The sequence below is a fragment of the Globicephala melas genome, chromosome 19 (genome assembly GCF_963455315.2).
Source record: "Globicephala melas chromosome 19, mGloMel1.2, whole genome shotgun sequence".
Taxonomy (NCBI): domain Eukaryota; kingdom Metazoa; phylum Chordata; class Mammalia; order Artiodactyla; family Delphinidae; genus Globicephala; species Globicephala melas.
In genome coordinates, this window is record NC_083332.1 from 1,724,918 (window position 1) to 1,747,133 (window position 22,216).

Genomic DNA, 22,216 nt, shown 5'->3' on the forward strand with positions numbered 1-22,216 from the left:
CATTTCAGTGAAAAAGATAAAGATGAAAACAGTGCCTCTGTGTCTGTTTTGCTACCTCTGAATCTCAACATTGTAACTTCTTTCTTTCTTGGTCATTAGACTGCTGACACCTTGAAAGCCGGACCCAGTAAGAGAGTCTGCAATGGACATAACGCCACAATTTCACAGGCTTGGCTGGACAGAGTAATAATGCCTCTGTGGGCTTTCAGTTTCCTTTAATCGAAGACATTCCATGTTGCTGTAAGAACACGAGGAAAAGGGAATTCCATAATGGTACAGTGGTTAGGACTCTGTGCTTTCACTGCCTGCCAGGCCCAGGTTCAATCCCTGGTGGGGGAACTACAATCCCGCAAGCCAAGTGGCACGGCTGAAAAAAAAAAACAAAACAAAAAACCCACTAGGAAAAGGCATCTAATGCAGCCCTGATAAAGGACAGGAAGTGTATAATGCCAATTCAACTATCTCCAAAGAGAAGTATGGTCCTTGCCCCAGCTCTAAGGAAGTAACCTGTAAACTGGGTATCTCCAGAGAGACAGGCATGTCTTTGTTGTTCATGGTGAGTCCCTAGGGATGTACATGATACTTTACGACAACAGATGACTCACTATGGGCCCCTAGATAGTTTATGCTGAAGAGATGACATTAGGTCTGGGTAAGGTCTGGGCACAGCAGAAAGACCAAACGTGTAATTAGAAAGCTGGGGCTTTGAACCACGAGTTATCAGCTGGATCTCTGGAAAGGGAAGAAGGGTGGAGACTGAGTCCCATGTACCATGACTCAATCAATCATGCTTCTGTAATGAAAACTCAACAAAAATCTGGATACCGAGGCTCTGGTGAGTTTCCTGGGGTGGCAACACTCCGTGCACATACTGCCAGATATCGATTCCAGGAGGTAACGAGACGCCGAAGACACGGAAGCTTCGTGTCTGGAACACCTCCGGCCCCTCTTCTACTCTGCATCTTTTGCCTGTAACAAACACGATTTGTGAGCATAACAGGTTTTAGGGAGTTTTGTGAGTCTCCTAGCAAATCACTGAACCTGAGGGTGGACTGGGAAACCCCTCAACTTGCAGATGGTTCACAACACCTGGGCAGACTTGGCAGTCCTGGAGTTCTGTATTTCTAACCTTGAGTTTGGCTAACTGTGTGCAGGAAGAGACCAGGGGAGTCCTACTGGCACCACTGGAGTTGCTACAGAGAGGAGGTGGGAAGGACACTATAGCCTTAGGACACAGAATGTACAAAGGCCCCCCAGGCCATGAGGATGGTATTGACAAGAATCCAGGGAAACTGATTCCCATGGTTTTGACTTGGGTTACAGTGAGGACTCCCAGGACAGGGCTCATAAGGCAGGAGGTGAGCAGGACTGGGATGGACACATTGGGTCTGTTATGCCCGAACAGTCTGGTGAAAAGACTAGAAAAATACACATGATCTAGATGGAGAAAATATTAATAGTTTACTTGAAAACATTAAAGAGGAGCTATACCAATGAAGAATTTAACGTGGGGGAGGTGAAATTGGAGAAAGATGGTCAAAAGGTACAAAATTCCAGTTTTAAGATAAACAAGTCCTAGGGATGCAGTGTACAACTCAATAACTAGCTAACACTGCTGTATGCTATAAAGAAGCACTGTTAAGAGAGTAATCCTAAGAGTCCTCATCACAAGGAGAAATTTTTTTTTCCTTTTCTCTTTTCCTCTTTACTTTTTTTTCTATCTATATGGGTGTCAGCTGAACCTACTGTGGTAATCATTTCACAATATATGTAAATCAAACCATCAGGCTGTATGACTTAAAACTTATATAGAGGACTTCCCTGGTGGCACAGTGGTTAAGAAACCACCTGCCAATGCAAGGGACATGGGTTCGATCCCTGGTCCGGGAAAATCCCACATGCTGTGGAACAACTAAGCCCGTGCGCCACAACTACTGAGTCCGTTTGCCACAACTACTGAAGCCTGCGCGCCTAGAGCCCATGCTCTGCAACGAGAAGCCACCGCAATGAGAAGCCCGCACACTGCAACAAAGAGTAGCCCCAACTCGCCACAACTAGAGAAAGCCCGCACGCAGCAACGAAGACCCAACACGGCCAAAAAAATAAAATAAATAAAAATAAATAAATTAGACAAGCCTCTTAGATAGCCTCATCCACCAGAGGGCAGACAGCAGAAGAACTACAATCCTGCAGCCTGTGGAACAAAACCCACATTCACAGAAAGACACACAAGATGAAAAGGCAGAGGCCTATGTACCAGATGAAGGAACACAATAAAACCCCAGAAAAACAACAAAATGAAGTGGAGATAGGCAACCTTCCAGAAAAAGAATTCAGAATACTGATAGTGAAGATGATCCAGGACCTTAAAAAAAGAATGGAGGCAAAGATCGAAAAGGTGCAAGAAATGTTTAACAAAGACCTAGAAGAATTAAAGAACAAACAAACAGAGATGAACAATACAATAATTGAAATGAAAAATACACTAGAAGGAATTAACAGCAGGATAACTGAGGCAAAAGAACGGATAAGTGACGTGGAAGACAGAATGGTGGAATTCACTGCTGCAGAACAGAAGAAAGAAAAAAGAATGAAAAGAGATAAAGACAGCCTAAGAGACCTCTGGGACAACATTAAATGCAACAACATTTACATTATAGGGGTCCCAGAAGGAGACGAGAGAGAGGAAGGACCAGAGAAAATATTTGAAGAGATTATAGTCAAAAACTTCCCTAACATGGGAAAGGAAATAGCCACCCAAGTCCAGGAAGCGCAGAGAGCCCCATACAGGATAAACCCATCAAGACACATAGCAATCAAATTGTCAAAAATTAAAGACAAAGAAAAATTATTGAAAGCAGCAAGGGAAAAACGACAAATAACATACAAGGGAACTCCCATAAGGTTAACAGCTGACTTCTCAGCAGAAACTCTACAAGCCAGAAGGGAGTGGAATGATATACTTAAAGTGATGAAAGGGAAGAACCTACAACCAAGATTACTCTACCTGGCAAAGATCTCATTCAGATTCGATGGAGAAATCAAAAGCTTTACAGACAAGCAAAAGCTAAGAGAATTCAGCACCACCAAACCGGCTCTACAACAAATGCTAAAGGAACTTCTCTAAGTGGGAAACACAAAAGAAAAGGACCTACAAAAACAAACCCAAAACAATTAAGAAAATGGTCACAGGAACATACATATTGAAAATTACCTTAAATGTGAATGGATTAAATGCTCCAACCAAAAGACACAGGCTTGCTGAATGGATACAAAAACAAGACCTGTATATATGCTGTCTACAAGAGACTCACTTCAGATCTAGGGACACATACAGAGTGAAAGTGAGGGGATGGAAAAAGATATTCCATGCAAATGGAAATCAAAAGACAGCTAGAGTAGCAATACTCATATCAGATAAAATAGGCTTTAAAATAAATGTTAGAAGAGACAAGGAAGGACACTACATAATGAAAAGGGATCAATCCAAGAAGAAAATATAACAATTATAAATACATATGCACCCAACATAGGAGCACCTTAATACATAAGGCATCTGCTAACAGCTATAAAAGAGGAAATCAACAGTAACACAGTAATAGTGTGGGACTTTAACACCTCACTTACACCAATGGACAGATCATCCAAACAGAAAATTAATAAGGAAACACAAGCTTTCAATGACACAATAGACCAGATAGATTTGATATTTATAGGACATTCTATCCAAAAATAGCAGATTACACTTTCTTCTCAAGTGCACATGGAACATTCTCCAGGATAGATCACATCTTGGGTCACAAATCAAGCCTCGGTAAATTTAAGAAAACTGAAATCGTATCAAGCATCTTTTCTGACCACAATGCTATGAGATTAGAAATCAGTTATAGAGAAAAAAACGTAAAAAACACAAACACATGGAAGCTAAACAGTATGTTACTAAATAACCAAGAGATCACTGAAGAAATCAAAGAGGAAATCAAAAAATACCTAGAGACAAATGACAATGAAAACACGAAGATCCAAAACCTATGCGATGCAGCAAAAGCAGTTCTAAGAAGGAGGTTTATAGCAATAAAAGCCTTCCTCAAGAAACAAGAAAAATCTCAAACAATCTAACCTTACACCTAAAGGAACTAGAGAAAGAAGAACAAACAAACCCCCCCAAAAAAAAGTTTGCAGAAGGAAAGAAATCATAAAGATCAGAGCAGAAATAAATGAAACAAAAACAAAGAAAACATTAGCAAAGATCAATGAAACTAAAACCTGGTTCTTTGAGAAGATAAACAAAATTGATAAACCATTAGCCAGACTCATCAAAAAGAGGGAAAGGACTCAAATCAATAAAATTAGAAATGAAAAAGGATAAGTTACAACAAACACCGTAGAAATGCAAAGCATCCTAAGAGACTACCTACAAGCAACTGTATGCCAATAAAATGGACAACCTGGAAGAAATGGACAAACTCTTAGAAAGGTATAACCTTCCAAGACTGAACCAGGAAGAAATAGAAAATATGAACAGACCAATCACAAGTAATGAAATTGAAACTGTGATTAAAAATCTTCCAACAAACAAAAGTCCAGGACCACATGGCTTCACAGGTGAATTCTATCAGTTAGAGAAGAGCTAACACCTATCCTTCTCAAACTCTTCCAAAAAATTGCAGAGGAAGGAACACTCCCAAACTCATTCTATGAGGCCACCATCACCCTGATACCAAAACCAGACAAAGATACCACAAAAAAAAAAGAAAATTACAGACCAATATCACTGATGAATATAGATGCAAAAATCCTCAACAAAATACTAGCAAACAGAGACTCTAGGATGGCTCACACCAAGGAGTACTTCCCTAAACTTCTGCTGTCAGTGCCCTTGTCCCCACGGTGAGCCACAGCCTCTCCCTGCCTCTGCAGGAGACCCTCCAACACTAGAAGGATGGACCCCAACCTCCAAACTTGATTCATATGTTGAACCTGAAGACAGTTCACACACCAAGAGAATCTGACAGAACGTCATCACATGAGGGACTCCTGGTGAAATCAGTTTGTGGAAACAGACTAAATTTTCCGTATTGGATCAAGGATGGCAACACGTTATAAGAGCTGAACAAGGAAAGAAGACATGAGAGGAGGCTACAAAAGACAGACACTACTGGGATCACAATGAATCTGAGGTCACAAAACTCTACCCCATGCTGCTTCTGGGCCTTGGAGCTCCATGTTATTTTTCCAGCACACTACCTTCCATTTGTGATGAAGAATGCTACCCATCAGTATAAAGAAAAAAGGAGATGAGGGAACCGCATGGCCACCTAATGATGGTGGTCCTGAACCGAACATGCATCTCTCTCAAGTATGCCTGTTATCCCACCAATAAAAGAAGCCAGCATGACAGAAGTGGAAGCAAAAGAGATGTGAAAGTACAACCTTCAGAAATTATCTTGTGGAGAGAATTAACATTGAACACTGTAACTATAATTATGACGCACTGCAAAGTTTGACACTAGTAACCACCTAAACTTATCTCCCTCTCTTGATTTCTGCTCTTCCCCCAGCTCTTTAGTATTCTTTGTGTACTTCTTTTTTCATCTCCTTCAAGGTTTTACTAAGGGAACTTATAAATTGTCTCATTCGACCTCAAAAACAAAACAAAACACTAGCAAACACAATCCAACAACACATTAAAAGGATCATAAAAAAATTAATTTAAAAAAGTAAAAAAACCCCAAAACACTGTATTCCTATCTCACACTATACTCAAATTCTACCTCAGACCAAAAAGAGTTAAATGTCAAGTGCCAAGCTTCGAACATCTTAGAATAAAACAAGAATATTTTTTTGATATTGGGGATAGAGCAGCATCTATAACTGATAAAAGTATCAAGAATGTACAAAAAAATCCCTACAAACAAAAGGGAAACAAGGTAACAGAAACACAGGCATTTTCCATGAAATGACATTTCAAAGAAGTTGTTTCTCAGTATCCACAGCAGATTAACTGGTTCCAGAAACCCCCTGCTCAATACTAAAATCTGCAGATGCTCAAGTCCTTTATATAAAATGGTGGAGTATTTGCATATAACCTACACACATCCTCCTGTGTACCTTAAATCATCTCTAGATTGCTTATAATATCTAATACAATGTAAATGCTATATATTGATAAATAGTTGCCAGCACAAGGCAAATTCAAGTTTTTTTTTTTTAATTTTTTTGGCTGCATTGGGCCTTTGTTGCTGCATGTGGGCTTTCTCTAGGTACGGCGTGCAGGCTTCTCATTGCGGTGGCTTCTCTTGTTGCAGAGCACAGGCTCTAGGTACACGGGCTTCAGTAGTTGTGGCACACGGGCTCAGGAGTTGTGGCACACGGGCTCAGCTGCTCGGTGGCATGGGGGATCTTCCCGGACCAGGGCTCGAACCCACGTCCCCTACAGTGGCAGGCAGATTCTTAACCACTGTGTCACCAGGGAAGCCCCAAATTCAAGTTTTGTTTTTTTGAACTTTCTGGTATTTTCTCTTCCCCCCAATGTTTTCAATCTGCTCTCAGTTGAATCTGCAGAGGCAGAACCTGCGGATACGAGGGGACAATTGTACAAATGGGCCTATAATCACATGATAAGGTGCTAAAGGTTGTGAATGAGAGAAATGCAAAGCAAGCTCACCTAAGATATAATTTTGTGTCAGTCTGTTAAGCAAAAATTGAGGAGCCTTACAGCATCAAGGACTGAACAGGACATAACTGGTGGAATCTGGAGAATTATAAATAGGTACATCCCTTTTAGAAAACATTATCACCTAAACTTGAAAATTTGCATAACCTATAATCCAACAATTTTACTCCGAGAAATAACAAAAGACAAGCCTAACCGTGTGCAAGATGACCAATATATATGAATGTTCTTGGCAGCACTGTTTGTGAGGGTGAAAAAATGTAAAAAATTAAATGCCTCAGAGAGTGGATGAATACAATATGAAACAGGAGCATTTTTTACTTGCTTCAAGTGTAAGAAACACGGGCACATTTTTACCTTGAGCAGAGCAAGAATGAAATTGCTGAACAAGCAGAAAGTAAGTGAAGAAATAATTTCCCTAAAAGGTGTACTCTAGACTATGGTTCAACAACTGGCCATGGCCTGGGCCAAGACCTCTTCCACTAGGTGAAAGGAAAACTATAGACTGAGAGTCTGAATGAGTGTGGAAGGGTAGAAGACCAAGCAAGACAAGGGGATAGATTTTTAACATGAAAACTTGCTGACACATGAGAGGTCACAGGCTGAGACACCTGTCCTGGGGAAGTGGTCACTGCGAGGATGGCCGGATGTAGGGGCCGATGGAGGTGGAGGGGTGAGGATACAGTCTCTGGGGCTGTATCCAGTCTCTAATCTGCTTGGATGGCAGGACCATGCGCTCTAACTCGGGAGGGGAAGGAGTGAGCATCGTGACGGGTTCCTTGCCAGGCATGCTGACTGGGTGCCTCTGAGATATTCAGGTGGAGAAGGGCAGAGAGCAGAGGGCAGAGGCTCGGAACTGCCCCTCTGAGAGGCTGTCGACAGGCTGCACACAGGAACTGCCCCTGAGGGGCTGTCAACGGGCTGCACACAGACACTCACAGGCTGGTGGGGCCGCCCGAGGGACTACGAGGGAAAGAGCACGACTCTGCAGGGGCCCCATCACCACACATGGCGGCTCCAGTGCCCTCAACAGCCCAGATGTGGGGCACAGCAGGACAAATGTCACCGTCAGGTTTTACCAAACAGGAGGAGTAGGGAGACATGCAACAAGGGAAGGCTTCTTGAGTGTCTGGACGGACAGGGTGGGAAAGGGGAGGCAGAAGAGAGCTGGAGAGGAGCTGGGAGAGGAAGGAAGGCCCTTTTCCTCAGAGGTCAGAGGGAAACGTGAGATGCATTACTCATTACAATACAGGGACATGAATGACACCAACGGCTTACTTCCCACGAGCCACTGACTGCGGCGCAGACGCTTGTGCTAAGCGGTTTTATGCTTTAACGCGTTATATGACCACGTCCCCAACAACCCGGGGACGGAGCAACTATCAGGAACAGACTGAGCGCAGCAGACCACACTCGCCAAACCATCTGCTCCTCCACTTGGACACATGGCTCAGCCCCATCTCCCAGCCCCGTCCCCCGAGCGTGGCCAAGCGCCTAGTGCCTATCAGTGGAAGCGGGGGGCTGGTGTTTGTGCGAGTCTTCCTTGCCCTCTCACTCTCCTCTGCCTGCTGCAGGAGGTCAGGACAACCTTCAAGCCACATGCTGACGGCAGAGTGGACCCGGGTTCCTGAACAGCTGTGTGATGCACAGTCACACGGACCGGGTGTGCCTCAGAAAAAGTGCTTCCAGGGACATCCCTGGTGGTCCAGTGGTTAAGACTCCGAGCTTCCACTGCAGGGGTCACGGGTTCGACCCCTGGTCGGGGAACTAAAATCCTGCACGCTGCGAGTCGTGGCAAAAGAAAGAAAGAAATACAAAAAAAGAACAAGTGCTTCCATATGCTGAGCACCAAGATGCTGGAGTCTGTCTGACATGGCAGCTAAGATTTAACTTAGTCAAACTTATATATACGAAGACACAAGGAGATCCCGAAGTTCACCAGGGCCACAGAGCTGGTGATCGGTGAAGCCCAGGCAGCTGGAGCCCAAGACAGCTTGAAGCCCAGGCAGCTTGAAGCTTGAAGCCCAGGCAGCTGGAGCCCAAGACACATCTCAGCTCATGCACCTCTATCCTCCAGGAGGACAGAGGGACCTGGGGTCAAAGGGCTCCGTGGCCTCCAGACCACCACAGAGGCCCGAACAAGACACTTCCCCAAGGAACCAGGGCCAGCGACCTCCCCCTGCAGGGTCTCCCAGCTGCCCAAATCTTGGCTCCTACCTGGACAGGTGCTTCGGGAGAGGTCCTTCTTCACAGTCCACAGCTTCTGCCCCTGCTCCAGTTGGAAGATCAGCTCAAGTCTGGGAACAGGACACCCTGTTCATGGAGAAAGGAAGAAGACACTAGGATTTCTGTGAAAACAAAGAAAACCCCTCGATCTAGTGTGGGACTTCAGGATGTGGACAAGACCTCAGAATGAAGCTGATTCCACCCACAGAAATCCTGACCTAGAACCTGGAAACCAAGGTCAAAAACACCAATGTTGCAGCTTCCCTGGTGGCGCAGTGGTTAAAAATCCACCTGCCAATGCAGGAGACACATGTTCAAGCCCTGGTCCGGGAAGATCCCACATGCCACGGAGCAACTAAGCCCCTGTGCCACAACTACTGAGCCTGCGAGCCACAACTACTGAGCCCGTGTACTGCAACTACTGAAGCCCACACGCCTAGAACCTGCGCTCTCAACAAGAGAAGTCCACAATGAGAAGCCTGGACACCAGAACGAAGAATAGCCCCCGCTCACCGCAACCAGAGAAAAGCCCGCATGCAACAACGAAGACCCAATGAAGCCAAAAAAAAAAAAAAGAAAAAAAAAAACACACCACCAATGTTGGGATCCAAAGACTTTAGACTGCAGTGCTGGTTGTGTAGACAACACCTATTCCCTTTGACCTCCACTGCAGAGTTCCAACTCTATTCAGCTGCAGCCAAGAGACACAGAGAATATGACCGCCTCCTTCCAGAAGGTGTTTACTAATTAACCCAAGTGAATTTCAACCACCTGTGCATTAAAATCTCCTGAGATGTCTGGTTCACATCCAACTGAAACCAAATAGGGACTTCCCTGGTGGCACAGTGGTTAAAGAATCCACCTGCCAATGCAGGGGACACAGGCTCAAGCCCTGGTCTGAGAAGATCCCACATGCCACGGAGCAACTAAGCCCGTGCACCACAACTACTGAGCCCGTGTGCCACAACTACTGAAGCCCACGCACCTAGAGCCCATGCTCCGCAACAAGAGAAGCCACCACAGTGAGAAGCCTGCACGCCACAACTAAGATTAGCCCCCACTCGCTGCAACTAAAAAAAAGTCTGTAACAACGACCCAATGCAGCCAAAAATAAATAAATTTATTAAAAAAAAAAAGAGAAAGAAACCAAATCTCTGCAGATGAGGCCTGGATACCTACAGATTTAAAAAAACCACCCCAGATTCTGGCATCAAGGGAGGGCTGAAAACTCTGGTTTCCACCAACTTGCAGGTGACCTACACCAGCCCTCGGGAGGAGAGAGCTCTAGTCCAGGATGGCTGAGTGAGGGGACCAGCCAGTGCTGTAGTCCTGCAGCAGCCTGGGTCGCCTGCGAGGGAACCTGCCCGAGGCCCTAGACCAGGAAGAAGCAGACAACTGGGCTGGCATCCACCAACCCGGTAGCCAGCCCCACCTCTGAGCTTCCTACTGGTGAGATAATAAATTTCCTCCAGGGTGAAGACTGAGCCGGTCTGTCACATACAGCCAAACACAGATGCAGGGGAAAGACACACAGACTCGGCAGGAAGTCGACGGCAGAGGTGCCAGGACTCGCCGACAGCTTCTCTGTCAGGTCCAGGGTTCATCAGTCATCACTAAGCAATGTGCTCTCCTGTGTGCTCCGTGCTCAGCACGGGGCTCAGCGACAGCGACCAAGACCTCCCTTCAGCTGTCGGGAGTCATGTTCCCTAGGACCTCAGGGCCTTTGCACATGCTGGCCCTTCTCCCTGGAAGGCTGTTCTCTACCCACCTTGCTTCTTCCAGCTACTTCTCTTTGGGTCTCAGCTCAAGTGTCACTCCCTGAGAAGAGTCTGCTGAACAGTGGCTGAGTGCACATGCTTAACCAATCCACCACGTCACTATGAACTTTTAACCTTAATAATAATTGAAAAGTTAACATTTATAGGGTGTTACCATATCCCAGGGACTGTACTAAGCAATTTAAATGCATTATGTTGTTTAAAATGGATGGAATAATTTAAAGAACTCATATTTAAAATAATGACTCTTTTCAGTCAAAGTAAAGTATGTCTCCATTGAGCTAAGTCTTTTTTTAGATACCCAGCAAAATTCTGAAGAGCGCTCCTCCTGTCTAGGTCCGCAAGGGCTGTGAGTCCCTAGCTGCCACCTGATCTGGGAAGAGACGGAGCACTTAGTCTGTCTCGCCATTGTCAACACACCAAGTTTCTGGGCTGGTGACCCCGGGGCAACCAGGTAACTGGCTACTGCCTAACGCCGAGGCCCCCCCATAGACGGTTGGGATTCAAGTGTGATCAACTGAGCCAACAACACTGAAGTCCGTGGGGGGCTGCTCAACTGAGCTGCCCACCACCCTATGAGAGACTGATGGCACTGCCTGCCCTCTGAGGGCACACCTGGCCAGAGTCCAGGCACTGGTCCCTGGAGCAATACAGGGATGCGAGTGGCATAGGGCACCCCCCTCACACATGCCATGGCACAGAAGAGGCTTAGACTGCTTCACAGGCAAACCTTGCCATGGCTGCTTGCCTTACTGTTGTTGCAGTTTGTCCCAACCACGTAGCGGATAAGAGATCCCATCTCTGGAGACTGCTACTTCAACGTATAATGGCGGGGGGAGAAACAAAGGAATAAGGAATATTGTTTTTGCTGCCCTTTGAGACACCTGAGGATGTTTCTCAACCTACTCCAGATTGTGTAAGCCCAGCCAGTGTGTCCGGCACTCGTGAGTGCTGCTGCAGGCCAGCACGTGGAGAGCTCTTCCTCAACACCAAACTGTCACCCCGTCAGGACACTGCCACCACCACTGCTGTCCTGAGGCATGAGCCCCAGCCCCTCCCTAGAAAGGCAGGCTGCCACTCACAGTGGTTGCCACTTGGGACTGCTAAGAGCCTACCAGGTAAATACCCAAATAAAAGAAAGAAAAATGGTGGTGGTGGGGGCAGAAAGGTGACCACCCCACCCCCCAAAAAAGATTTTGTTTGGAGGCAGAAAAAAAAGGAGTGGGGAGGAAGGGGCTCGTTATGCTGTGGACCAGGGCCATCCAGGGGAGAGGCTGCATCTTGGAGGCCCCAGGCCCCTCCGCCCTTTCCTCTCCTCAGCAGGAGACAAACTAAAACTAAAAACCAGGGTTTTAAATGGCTGAAAAGCTCAAAAGGAAGAAAGAAGAGAAGGGGGCACATTATTAACCTTACATATCAAGCAAACGCCAGGTCTAGCAAACATAATACTGGTTCTAGACTACTTATTGATTTATAAGCAGTAACAACAATAAAAAGCCTTAGATAACAGAGAGAGAGAATAAAAATTTAAATAACATACAACATATAACTAAGTTAGAACTCTGTCTATACTGACCCAATTGGAAATCCAAAATTTATATACTAAAATTTATATAATTATTATATAATAACTACATATGGTATAACAAAATTTATATATTAAAAAAATTTTATCACCAAAACAAAACAGAGCACTGATTGGTTTGTCTGACTCCACAACACAGGTTTTAAATTATCTTTAGAATTTGCTAAAATGCACCAACTGACAAAACTTCATGAATTTAATACTGGGGCTCAAATCATAGTTATACCTGGGGATCCCACTAAAATGAAACACTCTACTCCACCACTGTAAAAAGTACCTAAATATTAAAGAGAAAGAATAGGTATATCTCACTTTGACTGTAGTTTACCTGAATTTCCTATAGCCCTAGTACCCACTGTCCTAAAGCATCCCATATTGGGCATAGATGCTCTGACACAATACACAATTAAAATAACTTTTTGGCACTTACAAATTAATTGGCTTGATAAAACGGGACCCTACAGACCCGAGTTAAAATAATAATTCAGCCCAATGTAAGTTGAAAAGGGGCCTTTGGGGAATAAAACTTTTATATAAGACCTAATTAATCAAGGGGTGGTGATCCCCACTGCTTCTCCACGTTGACAGCCCAGCTGTGCGTGTTCTTAAACCTAAAAAAACACAGGGCACCTCGCTGTGAGTTACTGCAATCTTAATGCCGTGGTCCCATCTGTTAGGGTTCCTGTTACTGACTGAATTGTGTCTCCCTAAACTGCATGTGTTAAACCCTAATCCCCAGTGTGATCCTATATGGACTTAGGGCCTTTAAGGAGGTAGTTAAGGTTAAATGAGGTCACGGGGTGGGGCCCTGATCTGGTAGGACCCATATCCTTTTAAGAGGAAGAGAAGGCCTCTCCAAGCCAGATGAAAAGTCAGGTAAGGACACAGCAAGAAGGTGGCCAGCAAGAGATCCTTATCAGCAACTGAACTGGGACTTCCAGCCTCCAGAACTGTGTGAAAATAAAGCTGCTGTTTAACCACACAGTAATGGCAGCCTGAGCTGACTAACAAGATCCACACACCCAATATCCAGTATTATTAGAAGCCGGTAATTACTCTTCAATTACAGATCTGGCTAACGTGTTCTGCTGGTGTGTATTTTGACAGCCTCTCAACCTCGGTTTGCCTTCGCTCTGAAGGCAAATAGGACTCCTCCCCAGGCTGCCCCGTGGGGTGGCTCAACAGCTCTGCCAACACCCACACCCTCTGCAGCCAAGACCTCAGCTGCACCCACCCACCTCTCTCCAGGAGCACAGGCGATGTTACATCAATGACAACCTCGTCTAAGGAGATTCATTTGACACGCTTGTGACAGTGAGTCCAACACCTTTTAATCCTTTGGGGACTAGTTTTAGATAAAAATACTATTTAGTATTACTTTGGGTCTGGTGGCCACATATTCCTCATTTATAAATTTTATTTACTCTCCCTGATGCTGATACTTGCAAATCAGCCCAACTTAAATGGAACTCCCTCCAACAAAAGCTCTAAAATCTGCTCAAAATACTGTTAAATAGCCAGTCCCATCAGTGTCCTCAGAGACTCCTTCACCAAAGAGGCTTTGACAACCTCTTCTCACACCTCCTCGAGTTTCTGAATCACCTACCAGGGCCACAGATGCCCAAGGGCTTCTGATGTAACAGACTGTCCCCTCAGCCTGGTACTATATGCTACTAAAACAACAACTAACTATACACAAGGCTCTCCGGATAATGAAGGCTGTTGCAGACCCCAAGCCACTGACCGCCACACCCAGCTGCCCATCAAGCTTTGGATCATGGCAACAGCACATCACAAGTTCAGCACAGCTCCTGAGGCCCCAGGACAGGATGGAACCCAACCTGGGCCCTCTGACATATTCCTCTTGTAGGACAAGGTGGGTCCTTGCCAGATGCTGTGGTGCTGGAGGAGGGCACCTCTCCCCACAGCCCTTGGCTACCTGGGGAGCACCTTGGGATTAAGTGAGTGAACAGTTGTGGGAGTTTGTGGATCTCTTACATCCACAGCACATGATGGAGCTCAGTAGACTGATGCTGCTTTCTATCCTGTAGCCAGAATGTCCAAATAAAAAATGGGATCTAAGAAACATTTCTTGGTCTATTCAGGGGGTCATCTTAGTACTAGATGCCCTGATTAACAAACGGCCTCCTCTTCACATTCATTATAAACTGTTGGGTCATTGCTTAAAAACTGTCTCCTTCAGGGTAAAGAAACTCTTGTCTCACCAACACCCCAAAAGTAAGTCAGTCAAAATCACACGTCCTTACATTTATAAAGGCCACAACGATAGGCCTTGCCAGGAAGCTCCTTACTCCCTTTGGAATTACAGACATTACTGACAATAACCAAGATACACATTTCACTTCTCAAATTACACAATGCTGGGCTCTGGAGAGAGGTAGTCAATAGAGCTTCATGGCCCCAACAGGCCCCAAATAGCTGGTTTAACTGAAAAACATACCGATTTCCTTAAACAGCTCCTTTTCAAACTCCAGTCTGACAAACAAACCCCTCATTGGGCCTCTATCTCACCCCTTAGCCTTAATTCAAGGCTCCTTGAATCACATACCTTTAAAAATGTCCCACTGCCCTTTCCTACTCTGGAAGGGAATGTGCCTCACCTCTATGTACACAAAGACTCGTTCTACAGGAGGCCATTCACACTGTCTCCCCTGCAGTTACACACAGAGCTTCCCATCATCCCATGAGGCTGGAGACCAGAAGGAGGGAGCACACGCTCCCAGCACCCATTAGCCACAGACTGCCCCACAGGCCAGGCAGCTGGTCACCTGATATGGAATCCATTTGCCCTGAACTTCAAAACAAAACAAAACAAACCAAACCTTGAAGAACAGCCATATGGCATTCTGGTAACTGTTGCTCTTACTATAACTGGTCTGGGTACTTTCATTGGTTTATAAGTCAGAGGCCTGAACCCTCTGAGGAAGCCACTGTTTCAACCAAACAGGGCAAATACTGAGGCCCACATCAAGTCAAGTGTGTACGTACCCACTTGCAAAGGATACCCTGCCCCACGTCCCAGACCAAGACCTCGCTGATGAAGATGACTTCACCTGGGGACACGAAAACCTTCACCCCAGCAGATACCCATGGACTTCCTCTCCTAAGACAGAAATCAGACCTGGGACCTTTTTGCTTTCTTCTATTAGGGATTCTATCATGTTCCTGAGCTGCTGTCTGTGACCCTGGTATATGCCTCAATCTGCCAAAAGGGAAATCTCCAACTTATAGCTGGTTGGTCAGGACAGGTTGTGAGGACTTGTGACTGACATCTGAAGTGGGTGGGTGGGAGGTGGAGGGGCTGTCTATGGGACTGAATCCTTAATAACCTGCGGAGTCTGTGCTAACTCCAGGTAGTTAGGGTCAGAATTGCCTGGTATGGAAAACCCAGACGTTTGATATCAGAAGTGTTATGAGGAAAAAGGATTTTGTTGGTTTGTTTTTTAATTAATTAACTAATTAATTAATTAATTAGTGGTTGCATTGGGTCTTCATTGCACATGGGCTTTCTCTAGTTGCAGCGAGTGGGGGTTACTCTCCGTGGCGGTGCGCGGGCTTCTCATTGCAGTGGCTTCTCTTGTTACAGAGCATGGGCGCTAGGCAAGCACGTTACAGTAGCTGTGGCACGTGGGCTCAGTAGTTGTGGCTCGCGGGCTCTAGAGCACAGGCTCAGTAGTCGTGGTGCACGGGCTTAGCTGGTCCTCAGCATGTGGGATCTTCCCGGACCAGGCTCGAACCTGTGTTTCCTGCATTGGCAGGCAGGTTCTTAACCACTGCACCACCAGGAAGTCCCATGTTTGTTTATTTTTTACAAATACCACACTAACATGCACACACATGTATATATACAAAGCCATATTTTTAGCACACCTTATAACTCCTGAAAGATTCTCTTAAACACTCCCCAAATTACATATCGATTTTCTTGGCTAATGCTACATAAATGGGAAACTTAGTTATGAGCCTGCCTGCAAGGACTTCCTATATCTCTACTTATATTCTTCTTTTTCATTCTCAAAATGGTTTTCTATACTCTACAAGACAACTTATGCCATACCTTCTAAAACTCTCCACTATTATCCCCCAAAGTTTCCTTAATATGATGTGAAATATCAGAGCACACCCTTCATGTGCAAACCAAACAATCCAAAACTACACCCTTGCCCACCTCTTTAAACCTCGCACACCAGGCCACTATTCCTCCTGCCTTAACTCAAGCAGATCCAGGTTCCAGACAATTAGGGACACCCCTAGTGCCCCAAAGCCTGTTGGAAATATTCAAATCTCACAGATACTAATTAATACAGTGGGGACCCTGTGACAATTTCAATGAGTGGAGCATGAATAGTGCCTGAACAGTCCTGACACCTGGTCAGGGCTCAGGGTACCTGCACAGTGACAGTTATCAATTGCTTATTAAAAGTGACCCACTTAATAAATGTTTTCTTAGATTTCTTCAAAAAGGGAATCCCGCATTACTCTGATAAATGGGAAACCCAGGGTCACTTCCGTTGATGGCAGGTCACCATGAAAAAAATGCAGAAGTGAAATCAAAACAGTGTTCTTAAGTTCCAGAGAGCTCAGCTGCCTTCTGTTCAGGGCTCCTGGCCTAAGGCTACTGCCTCTGTTGACAAGGGGAAAGTAGCAACAGTTGCAGGGGTAGGGAGTGTGGGGAAGGCAGAGAAGCTATGTTAGGAGGGAGCACTAAACCCAGACTTCCCGTCAAACACAGTCAGGAGGCAGGAAGAGAAGAAATGATGGAATGGTTACATCAGGCTGTATCGCAATGCCAGCTGAACAAGTGTCCCTGCACTCTCAGAAACAGGGTTTCTCAAGCTGACATGATAATTTAGGTCAAGATAATTCTTTGTTGGAAAGGTGGGGAGGAGCCCATCCTGCGAATTATAAGGATGGTGTAGGATCCACGTGCAGATTGTAATAACCAAAACTATCTCCAGATGTTGCTGAGTTTCCTCTGGGGAGCAACATCATCTCTGGTTGAGAACCACTTTTATGGTTATAAATAGGATGATGAGAGAAAGTGAGAGGGATGGGTGGACACTCCATGAAGTCTGGTGGTCAGAACACAGCTGGTGAGGAGGTGGCAACTGGGCTGAGAAGGGGCAGCCATGTAAAAAGCCAAAATGGAGACGGCAGACAGCAGAAGCAAGAAGAAATACAATTCTGCACCCTGTGGAAGGAAAACCACATTCACAGAAAGATAAAATGAAAAAGCAGAGGACTTTGTACCAGATGAAGGAAGAAGATAAAACCCCAGAAAAATAACTAAATGAAGTGGAGATAGGCAACCTTCCAGAAAAAGAATTCAGAATAATGACAGTGAAGATGATGCAGGACCTCGGAAAAAGAATGGAGGCAAAGTTCGAAAAGATGCAAGAAATATTTAACAAAGACCTAGAAGAATTAAAGAACAAACAAACAGAGATGAACAATAAAATAACTAAAATACAGAATACACTAGAAGGAATCAATAGCAGAATAACTGAGGCAGGAGAACCGATAAGTGACCTGGAGACAGAATGGTGGAATTCACTGCTGCAGAACAGAAGAAAGAAAAAAGATGAAAGGAAATGACGACAGCTTAAGAGACCTCTGGGACAACATTAAATGCAACAACATTCATATTATAGGGGTCCGAGAAGGAGAAGAGAGGGAAAAAGGTCCCGAGAAAATATTTGAAGAGATTATAGTCGAAACCTTCCCTAACCTAGGAAAGGAAATAGCCACCCAAGTCCAAGAAGTGCAGAGAGTCCCAGGCAGGATAAACCCAAGGAGAAAAACGCCAAGACCCATAGTAATCAAACTGACAAAAATTAAAGACAAAGAAAAATTATTGAAAGCAACAAAAGAAAAACAACAAATAACATACAAGGGAACTCCCATAAGGTTAACAGCTGACTTCTCAGCAGAAACTCTACAAGCCAAAGGGAGTGGCATAATATATTTAAAGTGATAAAAGAGAAGAACCTACAACCAAGGTTAGTTACTTTACCTGGCAAGGATCTCATTCAGATTCCAAGGAGAAATCAAAAGCTTTACAGACAAGCAAAAGCTAGGAGAATTCAGCACCACCAAACCAGCTATACAACAAATGCTAAAGGAACTTCGCTCAGTGGGAAACACAAGAGAAGAAAAGGACCTACAAAAACAAACCCATAACAATTAAGAAAATGGTAACAGGAACATACACATCAATAATTACCTTAAATGTGAATGGGTTAAATGCTCCAACCAAAAGACAGAGGCTCACTGAATGGATACAAAAACAAGACCCATATATATGCTGTCTATGAGACCCACTTCAGACCTAGGGACACATAAGACTGAAGAGGGGATGGAAAAAGATATTACAAGCAAATGGAAATGAAAAGACAGCTGGAGTAGCAATACTCATATCAAATAAAATAGACTTTAAAATAAAGAACGTTACAAGAGAAAAGGAAGGACACTACATAATGACCAAGAAATCAATCCAAGAAAGAGATGTAACAATTATAAATATATACGCACCCAACGTAGGAGCACCTCAACACGTAAGAGCACCTCAATACGTAAGGCAAATGCTAACAGCTATAAAAGAGGAATTAGACAGTAACACAATGATAGTGGGGCCTTTAACACCTCATTTACACCAACGGACAGACCACCCAAACAGAAAATAAGGAAACACAAGCTTTAAATGACACAGTAGACCAGACAGATTTAATTGATATTCATAGGACATTCCATCCCAAAACAGCAGATTACTTTCTTCTCAAGTGCACACGGAACATTCTCCAGGATAGATCACATCTTGGGTGACAAATCAAGCCTCAGTAAATTCAAGAAAATTTAAATCATATCAAGCATCTTTTCTGACCACAACGCTATGCGATTTTCAATTACAGGGGAAAAAACGTAAAAAAAAAAACAAAACATGGAGGCTAAACAACATGTTACTAAATAACCAAGAGATCACTGAAGAAATTGAAGAAGAACTCAAAAAATACCTAGAAACAACTTACAACGAAAACACGACAATCCAAAACCTATGGGATGCAGCAAAAGCAGTTCTAAGAGAGAAGTTTATAGCAATACAAGCCTACCTCAGGAACAAGAAAAATTTCAAATAAACAATCTAAACTTCACCTAAAGGAACTAGAGAATGAAGAACAAAACCCAAAGTTAGTAGAAGGAAAGAAATCATAAAGATCAGAGCAGAATAAAATGAAAAAGAAAACAATAGCAAAGATTAATAAAACTAAAAGCTGGTTCTTTGAGAAGATAAACAAAATTGATAAACCATTAGCCAGACTCATCAAGAAAAAGAGGGAGAGGACTCAAATCAATAAAACTAGAAATGAAAAAGAAGTTACAACAGACACCACAGAAATACAAAGCATCCTAAGAGACTACCTACAAGCAACTGTATGCCAATAAAATGGACAACCTGGAAGAAATGGACAAACTCTTAGAAAGGTATAACCTTCCAAGACTGAACCAGGAAGAAATAGAAAATATGAACAGACCAATCACAGTAATGAAATTGAAACTGTGATTAAAAATCTTCCAACAAACAAAAGTCCAGGACCACATGGCTTCACAGGTAAATTCTATCAAACATTTAGAGAAGAGCTAACACCCAACCTTCTCAAACTCTTCCAAAAACTTGCAGAGGAAGGAACACTCCCAAACTCATTCTATGAGGCCACCATCACCCTGATACCAAAACCAGACAAAGATACCACAAAAAAAGAAAATTACAGACCAATATCACTGATGAATATAGATGTAAAAATCCTCAACAAAATACTAGCAAACAGAATCTAACAATACATTAAAAGGATCATACACCATGATCAAGTGGGATTTATCCCAGGGATGCAAGGATTCTTCAACATACGCAAAACAATCAATGTGATACACCATGTTAACAAGTTGAAGATTAAAAACCATATGATCATCTCAATAGATGCAGAAAAAGCTTCTGACAAAATTCAACATCCATTTATGATAAAAGTTCTCCAGAAGTGGGTATAGAGGGAACCTACCTCAATAAAATCCATATACAACAAACAGCAAACATCATTCTCAACGGTGAAAAACTGAAAGCATTTCCTCTAAGATCAGGAACAAGACAAGGATGTCCACTCTCGCCACTACTATTCAATATAATTTTGGAAGTCCTAGCCACGGCAATCAGAGAAGAAAAACAAAAGGAATACAACTTGGAAAAAAAGAAGTAAAACTGTCACTGTCTGCAGATGACATGATACTACACATAGAGAATCCTAAAGATGCCACCAGAAAACTACTAGAGCTAATCAATGAATTTGGTAAAGTTGCAGGATACAAAATTAATGCACAGAAATCTCTTGCATTCCTATACATTAATGATGAAAAATCTGAAAGAGAAATTAAGGAAACACTCCCATTTACCACTGCAACAAAAAGAATAAAATACCTAGGAATAAACCTACCTAGGGAGACAAAAGACCTGTATGCAGAAAACTATAAGACACTGATGAAGGAAATTAAAGATTACACAAACAAATGGAGAGATACACCATGTTCTTGGATTGGAAAAATCAATATTGTGAAAATGACTATACTACCCAAAGCAATCCACAGATTAAATGCAATCCCTATCAAATTACCAATGGCATTTTTTACAGAACTAGAACAAAAAAATCTTAAAATTTGTATGGAGACACAAAACACCCTGAATAGCCAAAGCAGTCTTGAGGGGAAAAAAAACGGAGCTAGAGGAATCAGACTCCAGACTATACTGGACCTCAGACTATACTACAAAGCTACAGTGATCGAGACAATATGGTACTGGTACAAAAACAGAACAATAGATCAATGGAACAGGATAGAAAGGCCCAGAGATAAACCCACCTATGGTCAACTAATCTATGACAAAGGAGGCAAGGATATACAATGGAGAAAAGACAGTGTCTTCAGTAAGTGGTGCTGGGAAAACTGGACAGCTACATGTAGAAGAATGAAACTAGAACACTCCCTAACACCACACACAAAAATAAACTCAAAATGGATTAGAGACCTAAATGTAAGACTGGACATTATAAAACTCTTAGAGGAAAACATAGGAAGAACATTCTTTGACATAAATCACACCAAGATCTTTTTTGATCCACCTTCTAGAGTAATGGAAATAAAAACAAAAATAAACAAATGGTACCTAATGAAACTTAAAAGCTTTTGCAAAGCAAAGGCAACTTACAAACAGACGAAAAGACAACCCTCAGAATGGGAGAAAATACTTGCAAACAAATCAATGGACAAAGGATTAATCTCCAAAATATATAAACAGTTCAAAAACAGTTAAAAAAACAAACAACACAATCAAAAAATGGGCAGAAGACCTAAACAGACATTTCTCCAAAGAAGACATACAGATGGCCAAGAAGCACATGAAAAGCTACTCAACGTCACTAATTATCAGAGAAATGCAAGTCAAAACTACAAGGAGGTATCACCTCATACCAGTTAGAATGCTCATCATAAGAAAATCTACAAACAAGTGCTGGAGAGGGTGTGGAGAAAAGGGAACCCTCTTGCACTGTTGGTGGGAATGTAAATTGATACAGCCACTATGGAGAACGGTACAGAGGTTCCTTAAAAAACTAAAAACAGAATTACCATATGACCCAGCAATCCTACTACTGGGCATATACCCAGAGAAAACCATAATTCAGAAAGACACATGCACCCCAATGTTCATTGCAGCACTATTTACAATAGCCAGGTCATGGAAGCAACCTAAATGCCCATCGACAGACTAATGGATAAAGAAGATGTGGTACATATATACAATGGAATACTACTTAGCCATAAAAAGGAACGAAATTGGGTCATTTGCAGAGACACGGAGGGATCTAGAGACTTTCATACTGAGTGAAGTAA

General features: G+C 43.4%; 1 protein-coding gene across 3 annotated transcripts in view; it reads right to left on the bottom strand.

Annotated features, from left to right (window-relative positions):
- Window positions 1-22,216, bottom strand: part of LOC115848071 (zinc finger protein 264-like) — an 81,555-nt gene that overhangs the window by 13,385 nt on the left and 45,954 nt on the right. For 2 of the 3 annotated variants that reach the window (XM_030848387.2, XM_060289452.2), the window contains 2 exons: window positions 8,894-8,989; window positions 826-969 (listed from right to left, as the gene is read on the bottom strand). In XM_030848387.2, coding sequence (XP_030704247.2) covers window positions 826-969; window positions 8,894-8,989 — 240 coding nt within the window. Of the gene's footprint in view, window positions 1-55; window positions 722-825; window positions 970-8,893; window positions 8,990-22,216 lie in introns of those variants that run through there. The other variant, XM_030848388.2, reaches the window with a different exon arrangement.